This window comes from Geotrypetes seraphini, chromosome 7 (assembly GCF_902459505.1).
Source record: "Geotrypetes seraphini chromosome 7, aGeoSer1.1, whole genome shotgun sequence".
In the NCBI taxonomy this organism is placed as follows: Eukaryota; Metazoa; Chordata; class Amphibia; order Gymnophiona; family Dermophiidae; genus Geotrypetes; species Geotrypetes seraphini.
The window spans coordinates 67280140-67299531 of record NC_047090.1 but is presented as its reverse complement, the minus strand read 5'-3'; the positions used below and the strand labels follow the sequence as shown (position 1 = coordinate 67299531).

Here is a 19392-nt window from a genome sequence, read left to right as displayed (position 1 = left end):
GACCATCCTTAAGCAAAATTTTCAAGTCTCTGCCTTTGGGGTCCAGGCGGCTATTTGTGGGGGACTGGTCGCTCGCGCCGTGTTTCGGTGGGCGGAGCGGGTCTTGGATCGAGAGTCTGACGACTGGTCTCTGGTGGATCAGGAGGTAGCAAAGATTGAGATGGCTGCCTCATTCCTCTCGGATGCTCTGTATGACTTGGTGCGGATCTCGGCTAAGTCCATGGCTTTTGGCGTGGCCGCAAGGCGTGTGTTGTGGCTGCGCGCTTGGGCGGCGGATGCTGCGTCCAAAGCTAAGCTTACTAAATTTCCCTTTCGGGGGTCGTTTTTATTTGGAGAGGACTTGGATAAGTTAATTCAGACTCTGTCGGACTCGAAAGTTCCCCGTTTGCCGGAGGACCGTGCCCGCCCGGCGTCTCGGGGGGGTGCGGCCCGGGGGCGTTTGCGGGAATTTCGCAAGTATCGCCCTGGGCGTGGGGCTGCTTCTTTCCAGTCTCCGGGGTTTTCCCGGGGTCGGTTCTTCCAGCGCATGCAGCCCTTTCGGGGGGCCCGTCGGGGGGCAGGGAACCCCTCCGCCGGTTCCCCCGCTTCCCGTCCTGCACAATGACGCCTTGCCGGCGCCCCCCTTGGTTCCGGTGGGGGCCCGGCTGCGCGACTTTTTTCCCAAATGGGCCGAGATCACGTCCGATCAGTGGGTCCTGGAGGTGGTGCGGGACGGTTATGCCCTGGAGTTCGCCCGCTCTCTGCCGGATTTTTTCCTCGCTTCTCCGTGTCAGACTCCGGGGAAGAAGCAGGCTTTTCGCCAGACCCTTCAGCGCTTGCTAGATCTCAGGGCAGTAGTTCCGGTGCCCCCCCCGGAGTGGGGCACGGGCAGGTACTCCATTTACTTTGTGGTGCCCAAGAAGGAGGGGACTTTTCGGCCCATCCTCGATTTGAAAGGGGTCAACAGGGCTCTCAAGGTTCCCTCTTTCCGTATGGAAACGCTGCGGTCGGTCATTCTGGCGGTTCAGCCGGGGGAGTTTCTCACTTCTCTCGATCTGACGGAGGCCTACTTGCATGTTCCTATTCGGACCTCTCATCAGCGTTTCCTGCGCTTTGCGATCTTGGGTCGGCACTATCAGTTCTGTGCGCTTCCCTTTGGGCTGGCCACGGCTCCCCGGACGTTCACCAAGGTGATGGTGGTCGTCGCGGCAGCCTTGCGGTCGGAGGGCATTCTGGTACACCCCTACCTGGACGACTGGTTAATTCGGGCCAAGTCGTTGCAGGAAAGCTACCGGGTTACGGCTCGGGTGGTGGAGTTTCTCCGGTCGCTGGGCTGGGTGGTCAACCTTTCCAAGAGTCGGTTGGTTCCGGCTCAGCGTCTGGAGTACCTCGGGGTGCTGTTCGACACCTCCTTGGGGAAGGTCTTCCTCCCAGAGGCCCGGGTGAGCAAATTGCAGTCTCAGATTCGCCTGCTTTTGGCGTCCCGGTGTCCTCGGGCGCGAGATTTCCTCCAGGTCCTGGGGTCGATGGCGGCGTCCCTGGACGTGGTGAGGTGGGCGCGGGCCCACATGCGTCCTCTTCAGTATGCTCTGCTCCGGAGGTGGTCTCCCCAGAGGCACGGGATGGATGTTCCGGTTCCCCTGCGAGGCTTGGCGCGCTGCAGTCTGCGTTGGTGGCTCCGGACCCCTCACCTAGTTCAGGGGGTGGGTCTGGATCTTCCGCAGTGGACGGTGCTCCTTACGGATGCGAGTCTCCTGGGTTGGGGGGCCCAGTGTCTGGGTCACTCTGCTCAGGGAACCTGGTCCACGGAGGAGGCCTCCTGGTCGATCAACGTGTTGGAGACCAGGGCGGTCCGGCTGGCGCTGTTGGCTTTCCACTCCCTTTTGTTGGGCAAGTCGGTCAGAGTCCTGTCGGACAATGCCACGGCGGTGGCTTATGTCAATCGTCAGGGGGGCACCAAGAGCACTCTGGTGGCGCAGGAGGCGGCTCGGCTCATGGTTTGGGCGGAGTCGCATCTTCTGGACCTCTCGGCCTCTCACATTGCCGGGGTAGAAAACGTTCAGGCGGACTTCCTCAGTCGTCACTTCTTGGATCCGGGAGAGTGGTGTCTCGGCGCCGAGGCGTTTCAGTTGCTAGTGCGTGCTTGGGGGCAGCCCCTGATGGATCTGATGGCTACAAGTGGCAACGCCAAAGTACCCCGCTTCTTCAGTCGTCGCAGGGACGGTCTGGCCGAGGGTCTGGATGCTCTGGTCCAACCGTGGCCAACGGAGGGGCTGTTGTATGTGTTCCCTCCTTGGCCATTAGTAGGCAGAGTACTGCTTCGCATTGTTCGCCATCCGGGGCTGGTGGTCTTGGTGGCTCCGGATTGGCCTCGTCGTCCGTGGTATGCGGATCTGGTGAGGCATCTGGTGGCGGATCCTCTTCCTCTGCCTCTCGAGTGCGATCTTCTGACGCAGGGTCCCATTCCCATGTTCGACCCGTCTCCCTTTTGTCTTACGGCTTGGCTCTTGAAAGGGGCCGCCTGAGTAAGAAGGGATATTCCGACAAGGTGATCTCTACACTTTTGGGGTCCCGGAGGCTTTCTACCTCTCGGGCTTATGTACGGGTTTGGCGTCTTTTTGAGGAATGGTGCCGAGCGCGGGGAGTGGTCTCCTTTCGCGCTTCTCTGCCTAACATTCTAGAGTTTTTGCAGGATGGCCTGGATAGGGGCCTGGCCTGGTCTTCTCTTCGGGTTCATCTGGCGGCCCTGTCGGCTTTTCGGGGGCTGGTGACAGGTCAGCGTTTGTCAGCCATTCCTGATGTGATTCGCTTTCTTAGGGCGGCCAAGTTGCTCAGGCCTCCCATAAGGCCCTCGATTCCCTCTTGGGATCTCAATCTGGTTCTCTCTGTTCTAGTGCGCCCTCCTTTCGAGCCGTTGGATGGCTGTTCGTTGAAGGACCTTACGCTGAAGTCGGTCTTGTTGGTGGCCATTACTTCCGCTAGACGGGTGTCGGAGCTACAGGCTTTCTCTTGTAGGGCTCCCTTCCTGGAGTTTTCAAAGGAGCGGGTTGTTTTGCGGCCTGTTCCTTCCTTTCTGCCGAAGGTAGTTTCTCCTTTTCATGTCAATCAATCGGTGGTCCTCCCGGTCTTGGGTAGTCGGGAGGGTTCTTCTGAGCAACGACAGCTGCGCAAGTTGGATGTCGGTCGGGTCCTCCATGCTTATGTGCAGCGGACCCGGGATTTTCGGAGCTCCGATCATCTCTTTGTGCTTCTGGCGGGTCCTCGTCGGGGGGCTGGCGCTTCTAAGGCTACTATTGCGCGCTGGATCAAGGAGACGATCGCTTCCGCTTATCTTCTGAGTCAGAAGCCGGTTCCGGAGTTTCTCAAGGCTCATTCCACTAGGGGTCAGGCGGCTTCTTGGGCTGAGTCGTCGCTCGTGCCTCCGGTGGATATTTGTAAGGCTGCGGTTTGGTCCTCCTTGCATTCATTTGTTCGGCATTATCGGGTAGATGTTCAGGCGCGTCGGGACGCGGTGTTCGGTGAGCGTGTTCTGGTATCGGCCCTTCGGGGGTCCCGCCCGTGAGAGGGACTGCTTTGGTACGTCCCAATCGTAAAGTTAACCTCTACTGGTCTGGAGAGTGCTAAAGAAGGAGAAATTAGGTTCTTACCTGCTAATTTACTTTCTTTTAGCTTCTCCAGACCAGTAGAGGTCCCCACCCTGTCTGTTGTTGTTGTTGTTGGGGCTGTTGCGCGGGCAGTTTTTGGTTTTTGCTGCGGGTTCTAGTATTTTTCTAGGGCCGGGGAGAATTGAAGAACAGCGGCTGTGGCTCGGCTGGCTTAGCTGGCGAGCTGTGGGGACCTTCTTCCTTCGGGAATTTCTCCTCTGCATTTTCCAACAGCATTTTTTGGGTATGTTATTTGTTACTCCTTTCGGAGTATTGTTTTTTCTCTCTGTTGTTTCCAGTTCTTGGTTCTGCTTGGCTATTCGGCAGACTGAGGGAAATAGAGAGGAGGGGCTAGGATATACTGTCCCAAAGTTTTGTTTTCAGTCTCCACCTGCTGGTCATGATTAGATATATACCCAATCGTAAAGTTAACCTCTACTGGTCTGGAGAAGCTAAAAGAAAGTAAATTAGCAGGTAAGAACCTAATTTCTCCTTTTTTTAGAGATTTCTGTTCCTTTCCCGGGCTATTTTAATGCAAAATCGGCACCCGTGGTGGCCATCTTGGATTTTTCCTGATTTGAATAAACCTATATTTTTAGTAGTTAGGAGCTTTGTTTTTGTTCCAAACTTCACAAATGGCTTCCCCAGGTCAGGATGGGATGGATTCATGCCTCATTTGCGGTGGATGACTGTCAGATATACAGCCATGATCCATGTGTGCTGCGGCCCATGAGGGAGCGAAGTTCACATGGATGCGGTATCTTCCCCTCTGGGGTGGCTCTGCTTACATCTTCTACCCCAATTCCCATAAAACTCATGTCTGGGGGTCCTGGGGAGTGTACTGGTGGCATATCCATGAAATGCAAGTGTGATTCCGGTGAAAAACACTCTAAGTTTGAGTTCCCTCCCCCCCCCCCCCCCAAAGATCTATCAATGCCTGAGCCAATCAGATCTCAGTCACTGACCAGAAAGAAAGGCTATAACAGCTTAGACCTGCTAGAAAATTTTGCTCACAAATGTAGGAAAGCAAGGTTGGAGAATCACCTGGCGATAATAGAGAATGTCCCGAGTGCTCTCTAAAGTTGAAAGGGGATAGATTCCGTATAAACGTAAGGAAGAAGTTCTTCACCCAGAGAGTGGTAGAAAGCTGGAACGCCCTTCCAGAGGCTGTTATAGGGGAAAACACCCTCCAAGGATTCAAGACAAAGTTAGACAAGTTTCTGTTGAACAAGAACATGCGCTGGTAGGGCTAGTCTCAGTTAGGGTGCTGGTCTTAGACCAGAGGGCCACCGCGTGACGGACTGCTGGGCATGATGGACCACTGGTCTGACTCAGCAGTGGCAATTCTTATGTTCTTTAAATATTAATGACCTCATTATAGTACATTTGCATGGCAGGGAGACTGCTAGGAAGCTCGGAAAAGACCACAGTGAGCCGTTTTAATAATCCGTAGCTAAACTGGCTGGAACCAGTTTAGCGACCACGTTAAAGTTTGAGAATCTTCCCCCTAGTCTTTGCACGTCCATTTTTTTATTGTTTTTCAAAACTAATCACCTTTGACTGTGAACCCAATACCAGTTGTTTCTCTGATGATGCATTTCTTCTTTTAGTCTGGAACAGCAAAGAGCAGAGACAACCAAAAGCCCAAGCTGGTAAATCATTTTAATAAGGTGCATATATAATGGCACAAGGTAACAGACCTGACACAGATTGTGTTTCTGCTAACCTGCCTGCATCAGGAGTCCAATAAAGTCGCCTCTTAGTCTAACATAAGAATTCCCATACTGGGACAGACCAAAGGTCTATCAAACCCAGTGTCCTGTTTCTAACAGCAGCCAACCCAGGTCCCAAGTAAGCAGTGGATTTCCCCAAGCCATCTCAATAATAGCCTATGGACTACTCTTTTAGGAAATTAAATCTTTTTTAAACCCTGCTAAGCTAACTGATTTCACCACATTCTCTGGCAACAAATTCCAGAGTTTAATTTCATGTTATGTGAAGAAATATTTTCTCCAGTTTGTTTTAAATCTACTGGTTAATAGCTTTATCACATGCCTCCTAGTCCTAGTAATTTTGGAAAGAACAAATGATTCAATCAACCCTTTCCACTTCACTCAGTATTTTATAGACCTGTTATCATATAAGAACATTACATAAGAATAGCCTTACTGGGTCAGACCAATGGTCCATCTATCCCAGTAGCCCACCTTCATGGTAGCCAATCCAGGTCTCTAGTACCTGGCAAAAACGCAAATAGTAGCAACATTCCATGCTACTGATCCAGGGCAAGCGGTGGCTCCCCCCATGTCTGTCTCAATATCAGACAATGGACTTTTCCTCCAGGAAATTGTCCAAACCTTTCTTAAAACCAGCTACGTTAACTACTCTTACCACAATCTCTGAGTGGAAAAACATTTTTCCTATTATTGATTTTAAAAGTATTTCCCTGTAACTTCAAGTGTCCTCTAGTCTTTGTAATTTTTGATGGAGTAAAAAAAAAAAATCAATCCATATGTACCCATTCTACTCCACTCAGGATTTTGTAGACTTCAATCATATCTCCCTTCAGCCATCTATTTTCCAAGCTGAAGAGCCCTAATCTCTTCCTCATACGAGAGGAGTTCCATCACCTTTTATCATCTTGGTCACTCTGAACCTGCCTGTGTTTATTAGCTGTGCTTCATACTGATACTATAGCAGTTTAAAATAGCCCCTTGAAAAGCTAGCCTATGTATATTAACAGAGACTTCCTATGCTAAGAAAAAACTTATCCCTAAAACTCTCTTGCTAGGTTAGCAAAGTAAATAAAAGAAGTCCCTTAGGTTATCTATTAAGCTTTAGGATTCCCTTTGCCCAAGTTTGTAAGCAATTTCCCAACAAAGTCTTACCAGTGTCTCTGGAAGTTTTCTCACAGCATCTCTTCTGGCTCAGTTTTCCCAAGTTGGAAAATTAACAAACAGTTTTCTGCTGCAAACATTTCTGACTCAAAATGGTTTTCTTACTTGATGGGGCATTTGAGGTTTGAACAAATTGTGACACTTCTGGGAAGGGCTTATGTTAGATTTTGGTAGGTTGAATCTTGAGTGAAATTGACTTGAAAAAGGTGAGTAGTTAAATCTGAAATCTAAATCCAAACAGTTCCTATTTATGATTGTTATTGTTTGGATGGAGAGAGAAAATTGGGGTTTATTGAAATCATAATTTATATCTGTATTAAAGAACATATTTTGAAAGCAAGCATCTGAATCAGTGTTTCATAACATTTCTAGGGAGTTACAGAAATAAATTAAACTGAACATTGCTTCTAGTTTAGATTTTTATTATTTTTTAGAAACCATATAGTTTGCTGAAATTTGCTAGTACACATTTTAATATTTGCTGTTCAAAGAAATTAATTTATAACGAAGGACTATATTTTTATTTACAGGCTGCAGATGGGTTCCTGTTTGTGGTTGGATGTGATGGAGGAAAAATTTTGTTTGTGTCTGAATCGGTCTCTAAAATACTAAATTACAGCCAGGTGGGTGAAAAATTTGTGTGTATATTTTGACTATGAACTGCAATTCTTTATACTCGGTAGCTCCACTTTAGATTTCCGACCTGATTTATGTGTGTGGGTGGATTTTGTTGTTGTTTAATCTTTGTGTCTGATTTTAGGTTTAAGCAGTCACCACACTAACCCAGAAAAAGTCCTTTGGAAAGGTGGCCTAGTTTCTACCTTTTCAGAGATCTGTTTTGTTTACTGATATGCAAAATGATTTTGTAAGTATGGCCAATATCAGAAAAACACTAAAACCAAAAAAGTTTAATGAAAATATATCGCTACATTTTACTACAAAGTCCCTTTTTAAAGAAAATGTTTTCAGACTGAAAAATGAAATTGAAATGCTATTTTGCAATTTATTTAGACTGCCTTGATCTTGTTAAATATAGATTTCTGTTTAGTGCATTTGTTTTCAAAGCATGTAATATGATAATTTAAAAATAGCATTCAAAAGAGCCTATGTCTGGCTAAATAGGCCAAACAATCTTGAAAATCTTAAGTTACTCAAATTGTAGTCTCAATGGTGAAGAATCTTGGAGAGTAAACTTGTACAATGTTACACCTAACTTAGGACCTCATATACCCAGGACACTAATCAAAATTTATTTCGTGCCCTTACTGAGGTGGTGTATTCATCATTGGTCCATTTGTAAAATATTTTCAAATTTGGCTAATATATGAACTCATATATGCATCTGAAAGAAGAAAAAAGGAGGAAGCACTTAACTTTAGCCCAACAGTTACTCAACCGTTTCACGCCTTGGTTTCTTCAGGGGCTGTGCTACTTCCTCTATAGATGTACTCCATTATGCAACATTACAGTCAAATCTTTAGATTTCAATTTTTTAAAAAAATCATATAGACTCCTGCTTCCTCTGCATGTCAGACCTTTTGGATGCACATATGAGTTGGTATATTAGCCAAATTTGAAAATATTTTACAAATGGACCAATGATAAATACACCACCCCAGTAAGGGCCCGGAAGACATTTTGATTAGGGTCTTGGGTGTCTGAGGTCCTAAGTTAGGTTTAACATTGGCTAAATAGGCCCCCTTTTATCAAGTTGTGGTGGTAGTGTTTTTGCATGAGCTGGTGAGGTAAATGTTTTGATGCTCATAGGAACTGAATGAGCGGCGGAGCGTTTACTTTGCCACCCCATGCTAAAACGCTCTGCTGTGGCTTGATAAGCGGCCCTTAGTAAATAGGGCACTATCAAAACACAAATGTCATCAATAACGATACATTCATTATTTTATTAATTTGAGGTTCATTTTTAGTAAATTGCTGGAGTATGGAATGATTAATACTGTAAAGGTTTAAGGCTTATGGCAGAATGTATGATTCTTTTAATTTCATTACACTGCATTGAACATGCATTTTATTTTTCTTCAGCATGATCTGATAGATCAGAATTTGTTTGATTACTTGCATCCGAAAGACATGGCAAAAGTAAAGGAACAACTTTCTTCCTCAGATGTTTCTCCTTGTGAAAGGTTAATTGATGCTAAAAGTAAGTACTTTCAGAACTGTTAAATGAAGAATGTTTTACCAATGTATTGTCTTGTAAAATTATTCCCATTTTCTATATTTATGTGAGGAGAAAGAATCTGACATTTAACAAGACCTACAACTTCCTGTGCCCCTATCTAGTCCTTATTTATCATGTAGCAAACTTATTGTATGTCTTAATACAGAATAAAAACTGAGTTTTTACTTTGTTTTATTAGACCATGAAGGAGTGGATTCGTGAAGAAATTCTAAAACTGGTGCCTAAAATTAGGCATCAATAGGTGCCTTATCGGTACCTAAGTTAATTGATGAATATCATTAGAAATGGTGAATTGCCAGACCCAGGGGATGCTTACATGGCATATGGTCTCTATGGGATCCAGTGCACAGGGAAACATGGATAGCTTGGGTAGTACTCTGGGATATTATTATTTACCTAGGTTCCTCTAAATCAGGGGTGTCAAAAGTCCCTCCTCGAGGGCCTCAATCCAGTTGGGTTTTCAGGATTTCCCAAGTGAATATGCATGAGATCTATTTGCATGCACTGCTTTCATTGTATTCCAATGGATCTCATGCATATTCATTGGGGAAATCCTGAAAACCCGACTGGATTGCAGCCCTCGAGGAGGGACTTTGACACCCCTTCTCTAAATGGTCCTACGGCCTTGACCCCTGGACAATACAATATCAGACAAGCAATGAACATAAGAATAGTCATATTGGGTCATACCAATGACCCATCTAGACCGGGGGTGGGTAACTCCAGTCCTCGAGGGCCGGAATCCAGTCGGGTTTTAAGGATTTCCCCAATGAATATGCATTCAAAGCAGTGCATGCAAATAGATCTCATGCATATTCATTGAGGAAATCCTGAAAACCCGACTGGATTCCAGCCCTCAAGGACCGGAGTTCCTCACCCCTGATCTAGATCAGTATCTTGTTTCCACAGTAGCCAATTCAGGTCACAAGTACCTGACAAAAAACCATGCTGCCAGTTCCGGGGCAAGCAGTACCTTCACTAAGGTGATAGTGGTTGTAGTAGCTTACCTGTGAAAAATGGGTTTGCAGGTTCACCCTTACTGGCTGATCATGGCTTCCTCAGTGGCTGAAGGTCGGCACATGGTGGATCGAGTGATCCAGGTGCTGGAGGACCTGGGCTGAACTGTGAACTACAAAAGAGCAATCTGGAGCTCATGCAGTCGCTGGAATATCTGGCAGTTCTCTTTGACACGGCTGCGGGCTGTGTCTATCTTCCAGAGGCACGCAGGCTGAAACTGTGCCCAGATTTCTTCCCTTCTGGAGCTGCCAGCTCTTTCGGCGTGGGACTATCTTCTGGTCCTGGGGTCCTGCAGTCACTATAGATGTAGTGCTATGAGCAAGGGTGCACATGCATCCTCTCCAGCATGCCTTACTCTCTCGCTGGGCTCTGCACAGGGATACATTACAGTCCTGTCTTCCCTGGATTCTGGAGGCTTGAGCCATGGATTGGTGGCTTCTCCTGCAGCCAATATAGGGTTAGATTTTATAAACGACGCCAAAATCAACAGCCACCTACAAAAACAGCTGTCGATCACGTAGGCATCATTTAAAGAATTGTGATTAATGGCACTTACCAGAAAATTTAGATATCTGTAATGTAGGTCAAGGTTTTATTGTCTACATTGCAGACGCCTAAATTCTTTAGTGAATCATGCCTAACGGTACCTAAGTCCCACGCCGCCCCTAACCACCCCCACTTAGGCATAAGCTGCCATTTGGCATCCTGCTATAGATGTGATTTCAGCACTTATACTGTAGATTCCTCCCGGTGCCTGCTTTTTTTTTTTTAACCAAGTTTTAATTGGTTTTAAATGATGTGGTCTATTACCATGCCAATTAAAGCCAATTAAAACAGGCAACAGTAGGGCACCTATCGCCACCTAACTTATGGTGCTGTTATAGAATAAGGCCCTTAATGTATATACTGACAGTTATATAGAAACAGATGTTATTCCAGAGGCTTAAGAACTGACCTTATCTTTGAAAAATCTCTTCAAAGCTGGTTTGCAAGTAAACCCAAAATTTCAGACTGGATCAGTTCGACTGCATGCTGGTGCTAGACGATCCTTTTTCTGCCGCATGAAGTGTAATAAAATCATGGTAAAAGAAGAAAATCCAAGCTCAAAGAAAAAAGGTATCTATAAATGAGAATTTTTCAAAATCTGGTTTTTAAGGTGATAACACCTACATTTTTTTTGAAGCCTCTTGCAGAGGAATTCATGACTGCTCTAAAAACTAATAAAGTAGGAAAAAAATGAGGTAGACTAAAAATGAAAATAATGTTGATTTAAATATGTGATGGTGTGTTGAATATAAAATGAAATATGAATAAATATGCATGTATGTGTAACTCTAGAATTCATTTTTTTAAAATTTTTGCTTCTGATGTGAAAGCAAAAATGTAAGAGTACAGTTAATGCTTCATCACTTATAACTCAGCATTTTCACCTTCAACAATCGTGGGTTTCTGACATGCTGTACTTATATCAGTCATTAATTATTTACCTCATCAATCTTTCAAATAGTAACACGGTCACTTAGCCAATTCTAAAATACATACAATGTTGCAACTATGATCAGCTGGATCTTCAGAATACTAGCAGAGTAGCATAACTCCAGGTCATTGATACTTATGCTATATTAAATTATCAAATTTCAAGCATTCAACTTCTTTGTGTTGTTTAATTCTTATTTTGCGCAGTATATAATAAATTAGGGATTCATAATAAATTCATAACAAATTCAAGAGTTACACATACATGCGTATTTATTCATATTTTGTTTTAAATTCAAAACCCGTTTAATCAGCCAGAATTTATTGATAAACTCCTTATTCCATATAGCCCATCCAGATCTCTCCATTCTGTAGCTCAAAATCTCCTTAACATTCCATCCTTAAAATATATTAACATTTTAAGATCCAATAATTTTTGCAGTGACAGCACCGTCCCCTTTGGAATTCAATTCCTAATTACATAAGGATCGAAACTTCCGTAGGCCCCCTTTCAAGATTAAGTTGAAGACTTTCCTATTCATAGACGCTTTTGATACATAATTGCCCTTGTAAGGGCAACAATCTCGTTGTTTTTCAGGTCAACCCTCTCCTTATCATTCTTTCCTTATTTGTTCTTTCCTTTACTTATTGTAGTTCTCTTCTTTTCCCTCTTGTTTTTACTTCTGTTTGTCTGGTGTATGTATTTTTGTTTTTACTGACCAATCTCCAGTAATGATATGTTCTGTTTTTAATCATTTTTTTTGTGACATTATATGCTGTTAATGAATTTTATTGTACACCGCTTTGAATTAAGTAGTATAACAAATTTTTAATAAACCTTGAAACACACCATACCCCATAAACAAGAGAAGTGGAAAAACAGTGGTCCAAACTGAAAGGCGCAATAAAAATGTCTATCGACCTTTACGTGAGGAAAATAAAACAAAGAGAAAGGAAACCAATATGGTTCTCCAAACTAATGGCAAATAAAATAAAGACAAAAGTTGACATTTGTGAAATATAAAAATACTCGAGAAGAGCACAAAAAGGTATACCGGATGAAAATGAAAGAGGCTAAGAGAAAGATACATCCGGCAAAAGTGCAAACAGAAGAGCAAATAGCTAGAAATATAAATGAGGAAGCTAAAACATTTTTCAGATATATATTAGTGAAAGAAGGAAGATGAAAAATGGAATTGTGAGACTGAAAGAAGCTATGAACCACTATGTGGAAAGTGATGAGTAAAAAGCAAATGTGCTAAATAAATACTTCTGTTCTGTGTTCACGGAAGAAAATCCTAGATAAGGACTGCGATTGGCTGGCAAAGTTACATGTGAGAACGGATTGGATACTGCACTGTTCACGGAAGAAAGTATTTATGAAAAACTTACCGTATTTTCGCGGATATAACGCGCGCGTTATACGCGATTTTACCTACCGCGCATACCCCTCGCGCGTTATATGCCTGAGCGCGGTATAGAAAAGTTTTTAAACATAGTTCCCACCCCGCCCGACGCCCGATTCACCCCCCCAGCAGGACCACTCGCACCCCCACCCCGAACGACCGCTCGCACGCGCTCCCACCCGCACCCGCATCCACGATCGGAGCAAGAGGGAGCCCAAGCCCTCTTGCCCGGCCGACTCCCCGACGTCCGATACATCCCCCCCCCCCGAAGGACCACCGACTTCCCGACAATATCGGGCCAGGAGGGAGCCCAAACCCTCCTGGCCACGGCGACCCCCTACCCCCACCCCGCACTACATTACGGGCAGGAGGGATCCCAGGCCCTCCTGCCCTCGACGCAAACCCCCCTCCCTCCAACGCCCGCCCCCCCCCAAGAACCTCCGACCCCCCCACCCCCCTTCCCCGTACCTTTGGAAGTTGGCCGGACAGACGGGAGCCAAACCCACCTGTCCAGCAGGCAGCCAACGAAGGAATGAGGCCGGATTGGCCCATCCGTCCTAAAGCTCCGCCTACTGGTGGGGCCTAAGGTGCGTGGGCCAATCAGAATAGGCCCTGGAGCCTTAGGTCCCACCTGGGGGCGCGGCCTGAGACACATGGTCGGGTTTGGCCCATGTGCCTCAGGCCGCGCCCCCAGGTGGGACCTAAGGCTCCAGGGCCTATTCTGATTGGCCCACGCGCCTTAGGCCCCACCAGTAGGCGGAGCTTTAGGACGGATGGGCCAATCCGGCCTCATTCCTTCGCTGGCTGCCTGCCGGACAGGCGGGTTTGGCTCCCGTCTGTCCGGCCAACTTCCAAAGGTACGGGGAAGGGGGGTGGGGGGGGTCGTGGGGGTCGGCCAGGGGGGTCGCGGGTCGGCTGGGGGACGGGCGGAGGTTCTTGGGGGGGGGGCGGTCGTTGGGGGGGGGGGGGGTTTGCGTCGAGGGCAGGAGGGCCTGGGATCCCTCCTGCCTGTAATGTAGTGCGGGGTGGGGTTAGGGGGTCGCCGTGGCCAGGAGGGTTTGGGCTCCCTTCTGGCCCAACTACACAAAGGTATGGGGAAGGCGGGTGGGGGTGTCGTGGGGGTCGGCCAGGGGGGTCGCGGGTCGGCTGGGGGACGGGCGGAGGTTCTTGGGGGGGGGGGCGGGCGTTGGGGGGAGGGGGGTTGCGTCGAGGGCAGGAGGGCCTGGGATCCCTCCTGCCCGTAATGTAGTGCGGGGTGGGGTTAGGGGGTCGCCGTGGCCAGGAGGGTTTGGGCTCCCTCCTGGCCCGATATTGTTGGGGAGTCGGCGGTCCTTCGGGGTGAGGGTGCGAGTGGTCCTGCCGGGGGGGGGGGATGTATCGGACGTCGGGGGGGGGGCATCAGGCTTTCAGGATGGGGACAGACCTTCAAGGGGGGACAGGACTTCAAGGGGGGACAGTGCACGGAAAGTCAGGGGGGGTGAACGGAGAGTCAGGACAGCGCACGGAAAGTCAGGGCAGTGCACGGAAGTCAGGGGGGGTGAACGGAGAGTCGGGACAGCGCACGGAAAGTCAGGGTGGGCGAAAGGAGCGTCGGGCATCATGCGCGTTATATGCCTGAGCGCGGTATAGAAAAGTTTTGGTACATATCGTGATTTCTGCGCGCTATACCCCTGTGCGCGTTTTACACAGGTGCGCGTTATATCCGCGAAAATACGGTAAATTGAAAGTGAATAAAGCCATGGGACCGGACGGGATCTTTACCAGTATATTTAGGGAGCTCGGAGAGGTTGTGGCAGGTCAACTTAAAGATTTGTTCAATAAATCTTTGGAGATGGGAAAGGTTCCATAGGATTGGAGAAGAACAGATGTGGTTCCTCTTCACAAAAGTGGTCACAAAGGTGAAGCAGGCAACTACAGGCCGGTAAGACTCACTATGGCTATTGGAAAAATAATAGAAGCGTTGCTGAAGTAAAGGATAATTACATTCCTAGAATTTAATTGGTTGTAAGATCCAAGGCAAGATATAATTTACTTAGATTTCAGGAAAGTCTTTGAAAAGGTTTCTCATAGGAGGCTCTTGAACAAACTTGACCGGCTGAAGTTAGGATCTAGAGTGATGAACTGGATTAGAAACTGGTTGACGGACAGATATCAGAGGGTGGCGGTTAATGGAATTTGCTCGGAGGAAGGAAAGGTGAGTAGTGGAGTGTCTTAAGGATCGGTGCTGGTGCCGATTCTGTTCAATATGTTTGAGTAATATTGCAGATAACAAGATTAACAGAGTAGACACCTTCAGGGCTGTGGAGTTGAGGAGTCGAGTCGGAGGAAATTTCGGGTACCTGGAGTCTGAGTGAGAAGTACAAAAAACTGAGGAGTCGGAACATTTATCTACCGACTCCATTTTTGAACTTGGCATACCAATCATGAGCGATTCTTTCAGCTATAGCACCCACTATATACACAGCACAAATGTTGCGAGCAGCTTCTGCGGCCTTAGAACCTTGATTAAAAGCAAAAAAGGTGGTGTCGAAAATGCTCATTTCTCTCAACTTGACATTCCATTTTAACGATCTGAAAATTAACCAGTGCTGTGGAGTCGGAGTCGAGGAGTCTAAGTCGGAGGAAATTTCGGGTACTTGGAGTCGGAGTCTGAAGTACAAAAAACTGAGGAGATGGAACATTTATCTACCGACTCCACAGCCCTGGATACCCTGGAGGTGGTGGAAAAAATTAAAAAGAATCTTAAAAAGTTGGAAGAATGGTCTAATGTCTAGCAACTAAAATTCAATGTAAAGAAGTGCATTTGGGGAATAGAAATCTGAAGGAGATGTATGTGCTGAGAGGTGAGACTGATATGCACAGACAGGAAGAGGGACCTTGGGTTGATAGTGTCTGAGGATCTGAAGGCGACGAAACATTGTGATAAGGTGGTAGCTGTAGCCAGAAGGATGCTAGGCTGTATATAAAGATGCATAACCAGCAGAAGAAAGGAAGTGTTAATGCCCCTGTATAGGCTGTATAGGTTGGAGTATTGTGTTCAATTTTGGAGGCCATATCTGGCCAAGGATATAAGACTTGAAGCGGTCCAGAGGAAAGCAATGAAAATGGTAGGATGTGTGTGCCAAAAGAAGTATGAGAAGAGGCTAGATGTCTTCAACATGTATACTTTATAGGAGAGGAGGGACAGGGCTGAAATGATAGACATTTGAATTTTTGAAAAGTATTAATATAGAACCAAATCTTATCCAGAGAAGGGAAATTGGTAAAATGAAAGAACATGAATTGAGGTTGCATGACGGTAGGTGGTGGAGAGGAAGACTGTGATAGAATTCATGGGATGAACATAGAGGATTTCTAATTAGAATATCAATGGGCAGACTTTCACAGTCTGAATCCTGCAAATGAGATGGTCTAGATAGATTGGAGTGAGCTTCAATGGCAGCTTCAGTAGCTGGAACCTAAGGACAGTCTGGGTGAACTTCTAAGATCTATGGCCCAGAAATAACAAAGAAAAAAAACCATTTTAATATAATCATGAAATTGTAAAGCATGTAATTATAGGGCAGACTGGATGGACCATTGAGATCTTTATCAGCTGTCATTTACTATGTTGCTATGAAAGACAGTGTCTGTGTTGCTACTGATCCCACCTCCGCATGCAGCCCATTGGTCACACATTCTTAAGGAAGCTTAGCCAATGAATAGGCTGCAGGGAAAAGCAGGACTGGAGGTTACTTTGAGAGGCTGAGGAAAGAAATATGGAATGTAAAAGAGAGAACACAACTGAAGTTAATGCAAGCTGGGGGAGCCATGAAAAGTGATACAAATATAACTGCAGCCCATTGGTCAGACATTGCTAAGGAAGCTTAGCTAGCCTATAGGCTGCAAGGGAAAAGCAGGACTAAAGGATGATAAAGTAGTGTGTCTGTATCTACTGTTCCCACCTCCCCCTGTAACCTTTTGGTCATATATTCCTAAAGAAGCGCCAGTCAATACACTACAGGGAAAACCAGAACTGTAGGTTGATGTCTCATAACCTATTGGCCCTGTGTCCTCTGCAGTTTATTGGTTGGCTAAGGAAGAAGAGTTGTAGTGTAGGTAAGAGGTTGTGAGGGGAAGAGAGGCTGCGGGAAGAGATATGGAATATAAAAAGGAGAACACAGCTAAAGTCCATGCAAGCTGGGGGAGGCATGGAAAGTGATACAAAGATAACTGCAGTCTATTGGTCAGACATGGCCCCACATGAACCTCTTGTCTCCTTCCCTGAGCTCAGGGCTGCGTCTGGAGGGACTCCACGCAGATGTTGACGCAATGGCATCATGCAAATGCATGTGATGTCATCACATCAACATCCTCTCTTGCGCAGAGGTCCTCCAGACGCAGCCCTGAGCTTGGGGCCTTCCAAAACCTGGACAAACTGCTGGGTTTTGGACATCCCTCTGGCCACCCAGACAGTCCTCTAAAAAGAAGACATATCTGGATTTTCCTGGACATTTGGTAGCCCTAATCTAGACAAATAGGCTTCTACTCTAACAGTGCTGGTGTCTTAGTAAGGTCTCTGCTCTAGCTTCCTCCATGCTCCTTCATGTGCTCCCAAGATGAAATACGCCTTCATACACCATCAGGACACTCCCTCCAACTCCAGACAGCCTGGAAATGATCCTATTCCCATTTCTTACCAAGCCTCTGGAACAGCCTACCACATATCAGAGACCTTAAAGGACTTATTAACTTTAGAAAAGCTGTAAAAAACTACCTTTTTGCCTGGTCCTCAACCCTTCACCAACATCAATAAGTAATCCTATATGAAGATGTATTGCAGCACACTGAATGTAAACCCTATATTGTAACACTATGAATATAAACTGTAACCCGTTCTGAGCTCTTTGGGGAAGAAAGGATATAAATAAATAAATGAATATGGCTTGGTCCCATGCCCTATTGTGAAATAAATCCAGGAACTCTTGAAGGCTTCTTTTTTTTTTTTTTTTCATTCATTCACTAAACTAAAGCAAAGATCTCTGCAGTAGTGTAAATCAGAGGCAAAGCTGCTCCCCCTCTGTCCTCTTTACTGGTACTCAGGTTTAAAAGGGGTTGGGAAGGGCAGAGGAGATGCTGGGCTCTGTGGTAGGGGGGCTGGAAGGGCCAACCGATGTTATTTCTCTGCCAACTCAAAATGGCAGGTCTGGTTATGCCATTGCTACAAATGAGTCTGGTTTTCAGGATATACCTAATGAATATGTATGAGAGAGATTTACTTGCTCTGGAGGTAATATCTATGCAGATCTCTCATGCATGTTCATTATTTACTACAAACAGTACAAGCTATTACACATAAACCATATCACCTTCAATCAATTTTAACAAAAACTGTTTATCAACTTTAATAATTATTTCTTCTTATTACATTTATTATGTTTATATCTACTATAATAAAATGCTATGGGCCCCTTTTATCAAGGTGCGCTACGGGGGTTAGCGCGTCAGACATTTCATCATGTGCTAACCCCTGCAGCAAGCCAAAATACTAATGCCTCGTCAATGGAGGCGTTAGCGGCTAGCGCAGCAGGCAGTTTAACGCGCAGTATTCTGCGCGTTAAACCCCCCTACCGCACCTTGATAAAAGGAGCCCTAAGTGTGCATGCGCACTCTTACCTGCGTGATCCCTGATCCGTGATCAGTAGGTCCGTGGCCGGCAGGAGTGCGCATGCGCACATACAATGGTCCCTGCGGTGTTGCCGGCCCCCTTACAGTTCATGCCCGGCGTGGCTCCCCCCTCACTCACAGTAAGGAAGTTCTTCATCGGCGAACCCCCCGACCCCTCCTCGGCGCACCCGAACCCCCGTTGACCCTCCCATCTGACCCACCGTGAGATGACCAAAAACCTTCCAACTCCAGCAGCGTCCGCAGGACTGTAAACACGGTGCTTCGCGGCCTTCTATTGCCCTGATTTCCTCTGCCGCGTCCCTGAGACGCGATAGTGGAAATCACAGCAGTAGAAGGCCGCGAAGCAGCGAGTTTAGAGTGCTGTGGATGCTGCTGGAGTCAGGAGGTTTGTATGTCATCTCGCAGTGGGAGGGTCAGATGGGAGGGCCAGTGGGGTCAACTGCACGGCGGCAGTAATGGCGGGGGTGGGGGGGGGGGAAGAAAACGTTTCTACTGTACAGGGGGATGGGAGGGAGGGATAGAAAAATGCTGGGTTCTACTGTAGGGGGGATGGGAGGGAGGGAGGCAGGCTGGCTTCGGGAGGTGGGGATGGGACAAATTCTGGAAGGTAGTGAGGGGGACATAGGAAGGAGGCACTGGGGGCACTAAGGACATAGGGGAACAGGGCACTAAGGACATAGGAGGTACTGAGGGCACTAAGGACATGGGAAGGAGGCACTGGGGGCACCAAGTACATGGGAGGTACTGAGGGCACTAAGGACATGGGAAGGAGGCACTGGGGGCACCAAGTACATGGGAAAGAGACACTGGGTGCACTAAGGACATAGGAAGGGATACTAAGGACATGGGAAGGAGGCACTGGGGGCACTAAGGACATAGGAAAGGGCACCTAGCACCCGTTAATGTAACGGGCTAAAACACTAGTAAGCTATAAATAAATTACTTTCTTATCACGAGCCTCGTTACAACAACACATTGCTTATGTTCTTATACCCAACGAGTGGTGGACACCTGGATTGCGCTTCCAGAGGGCGTAATAGGGCAGAGTACAGTACAGGGGTTTAAGAAAGGATTGGACAATTTCCTGCTGGAAAAGGGGATAGAAGGGT

General features: G+C 46.8%; 1 protein-coding gene across 7 annotated transcripts in view; it reads left to right on the top strand.

The window, feature by feature from the left end:
- Positions 1-19392, top strand: part of ARNTL2 (aryl hydrocarbon receptor nuclear translocator like 2) — a 126843-nt gene that overhangs the window by 52952 nt on the left and 54499 nt on the right. For all 7 annotated transcript variants that reach the window (XR_004540118.1, XR_004540119.1, XM_033951978.1 and 4 more), the window contains 3 exons: positions 7051-7143; positions 8561-8678; positions 10716-10850. Coding sequence is in view for 5 of the 7 variants with exons in the window: in XM_033951978.1 (XP_033807869.1) it covers positions 7051-7143; positions 8561-8678; positions 10716-10850 (346 nt within the window). In the remaining 2 variants the exon portion in view is untranslated. The remainder of the gene's footprint in view (positions 1-7050; positions 7144-8560; positions 8679-10715; positions 10851-19392) is intronic.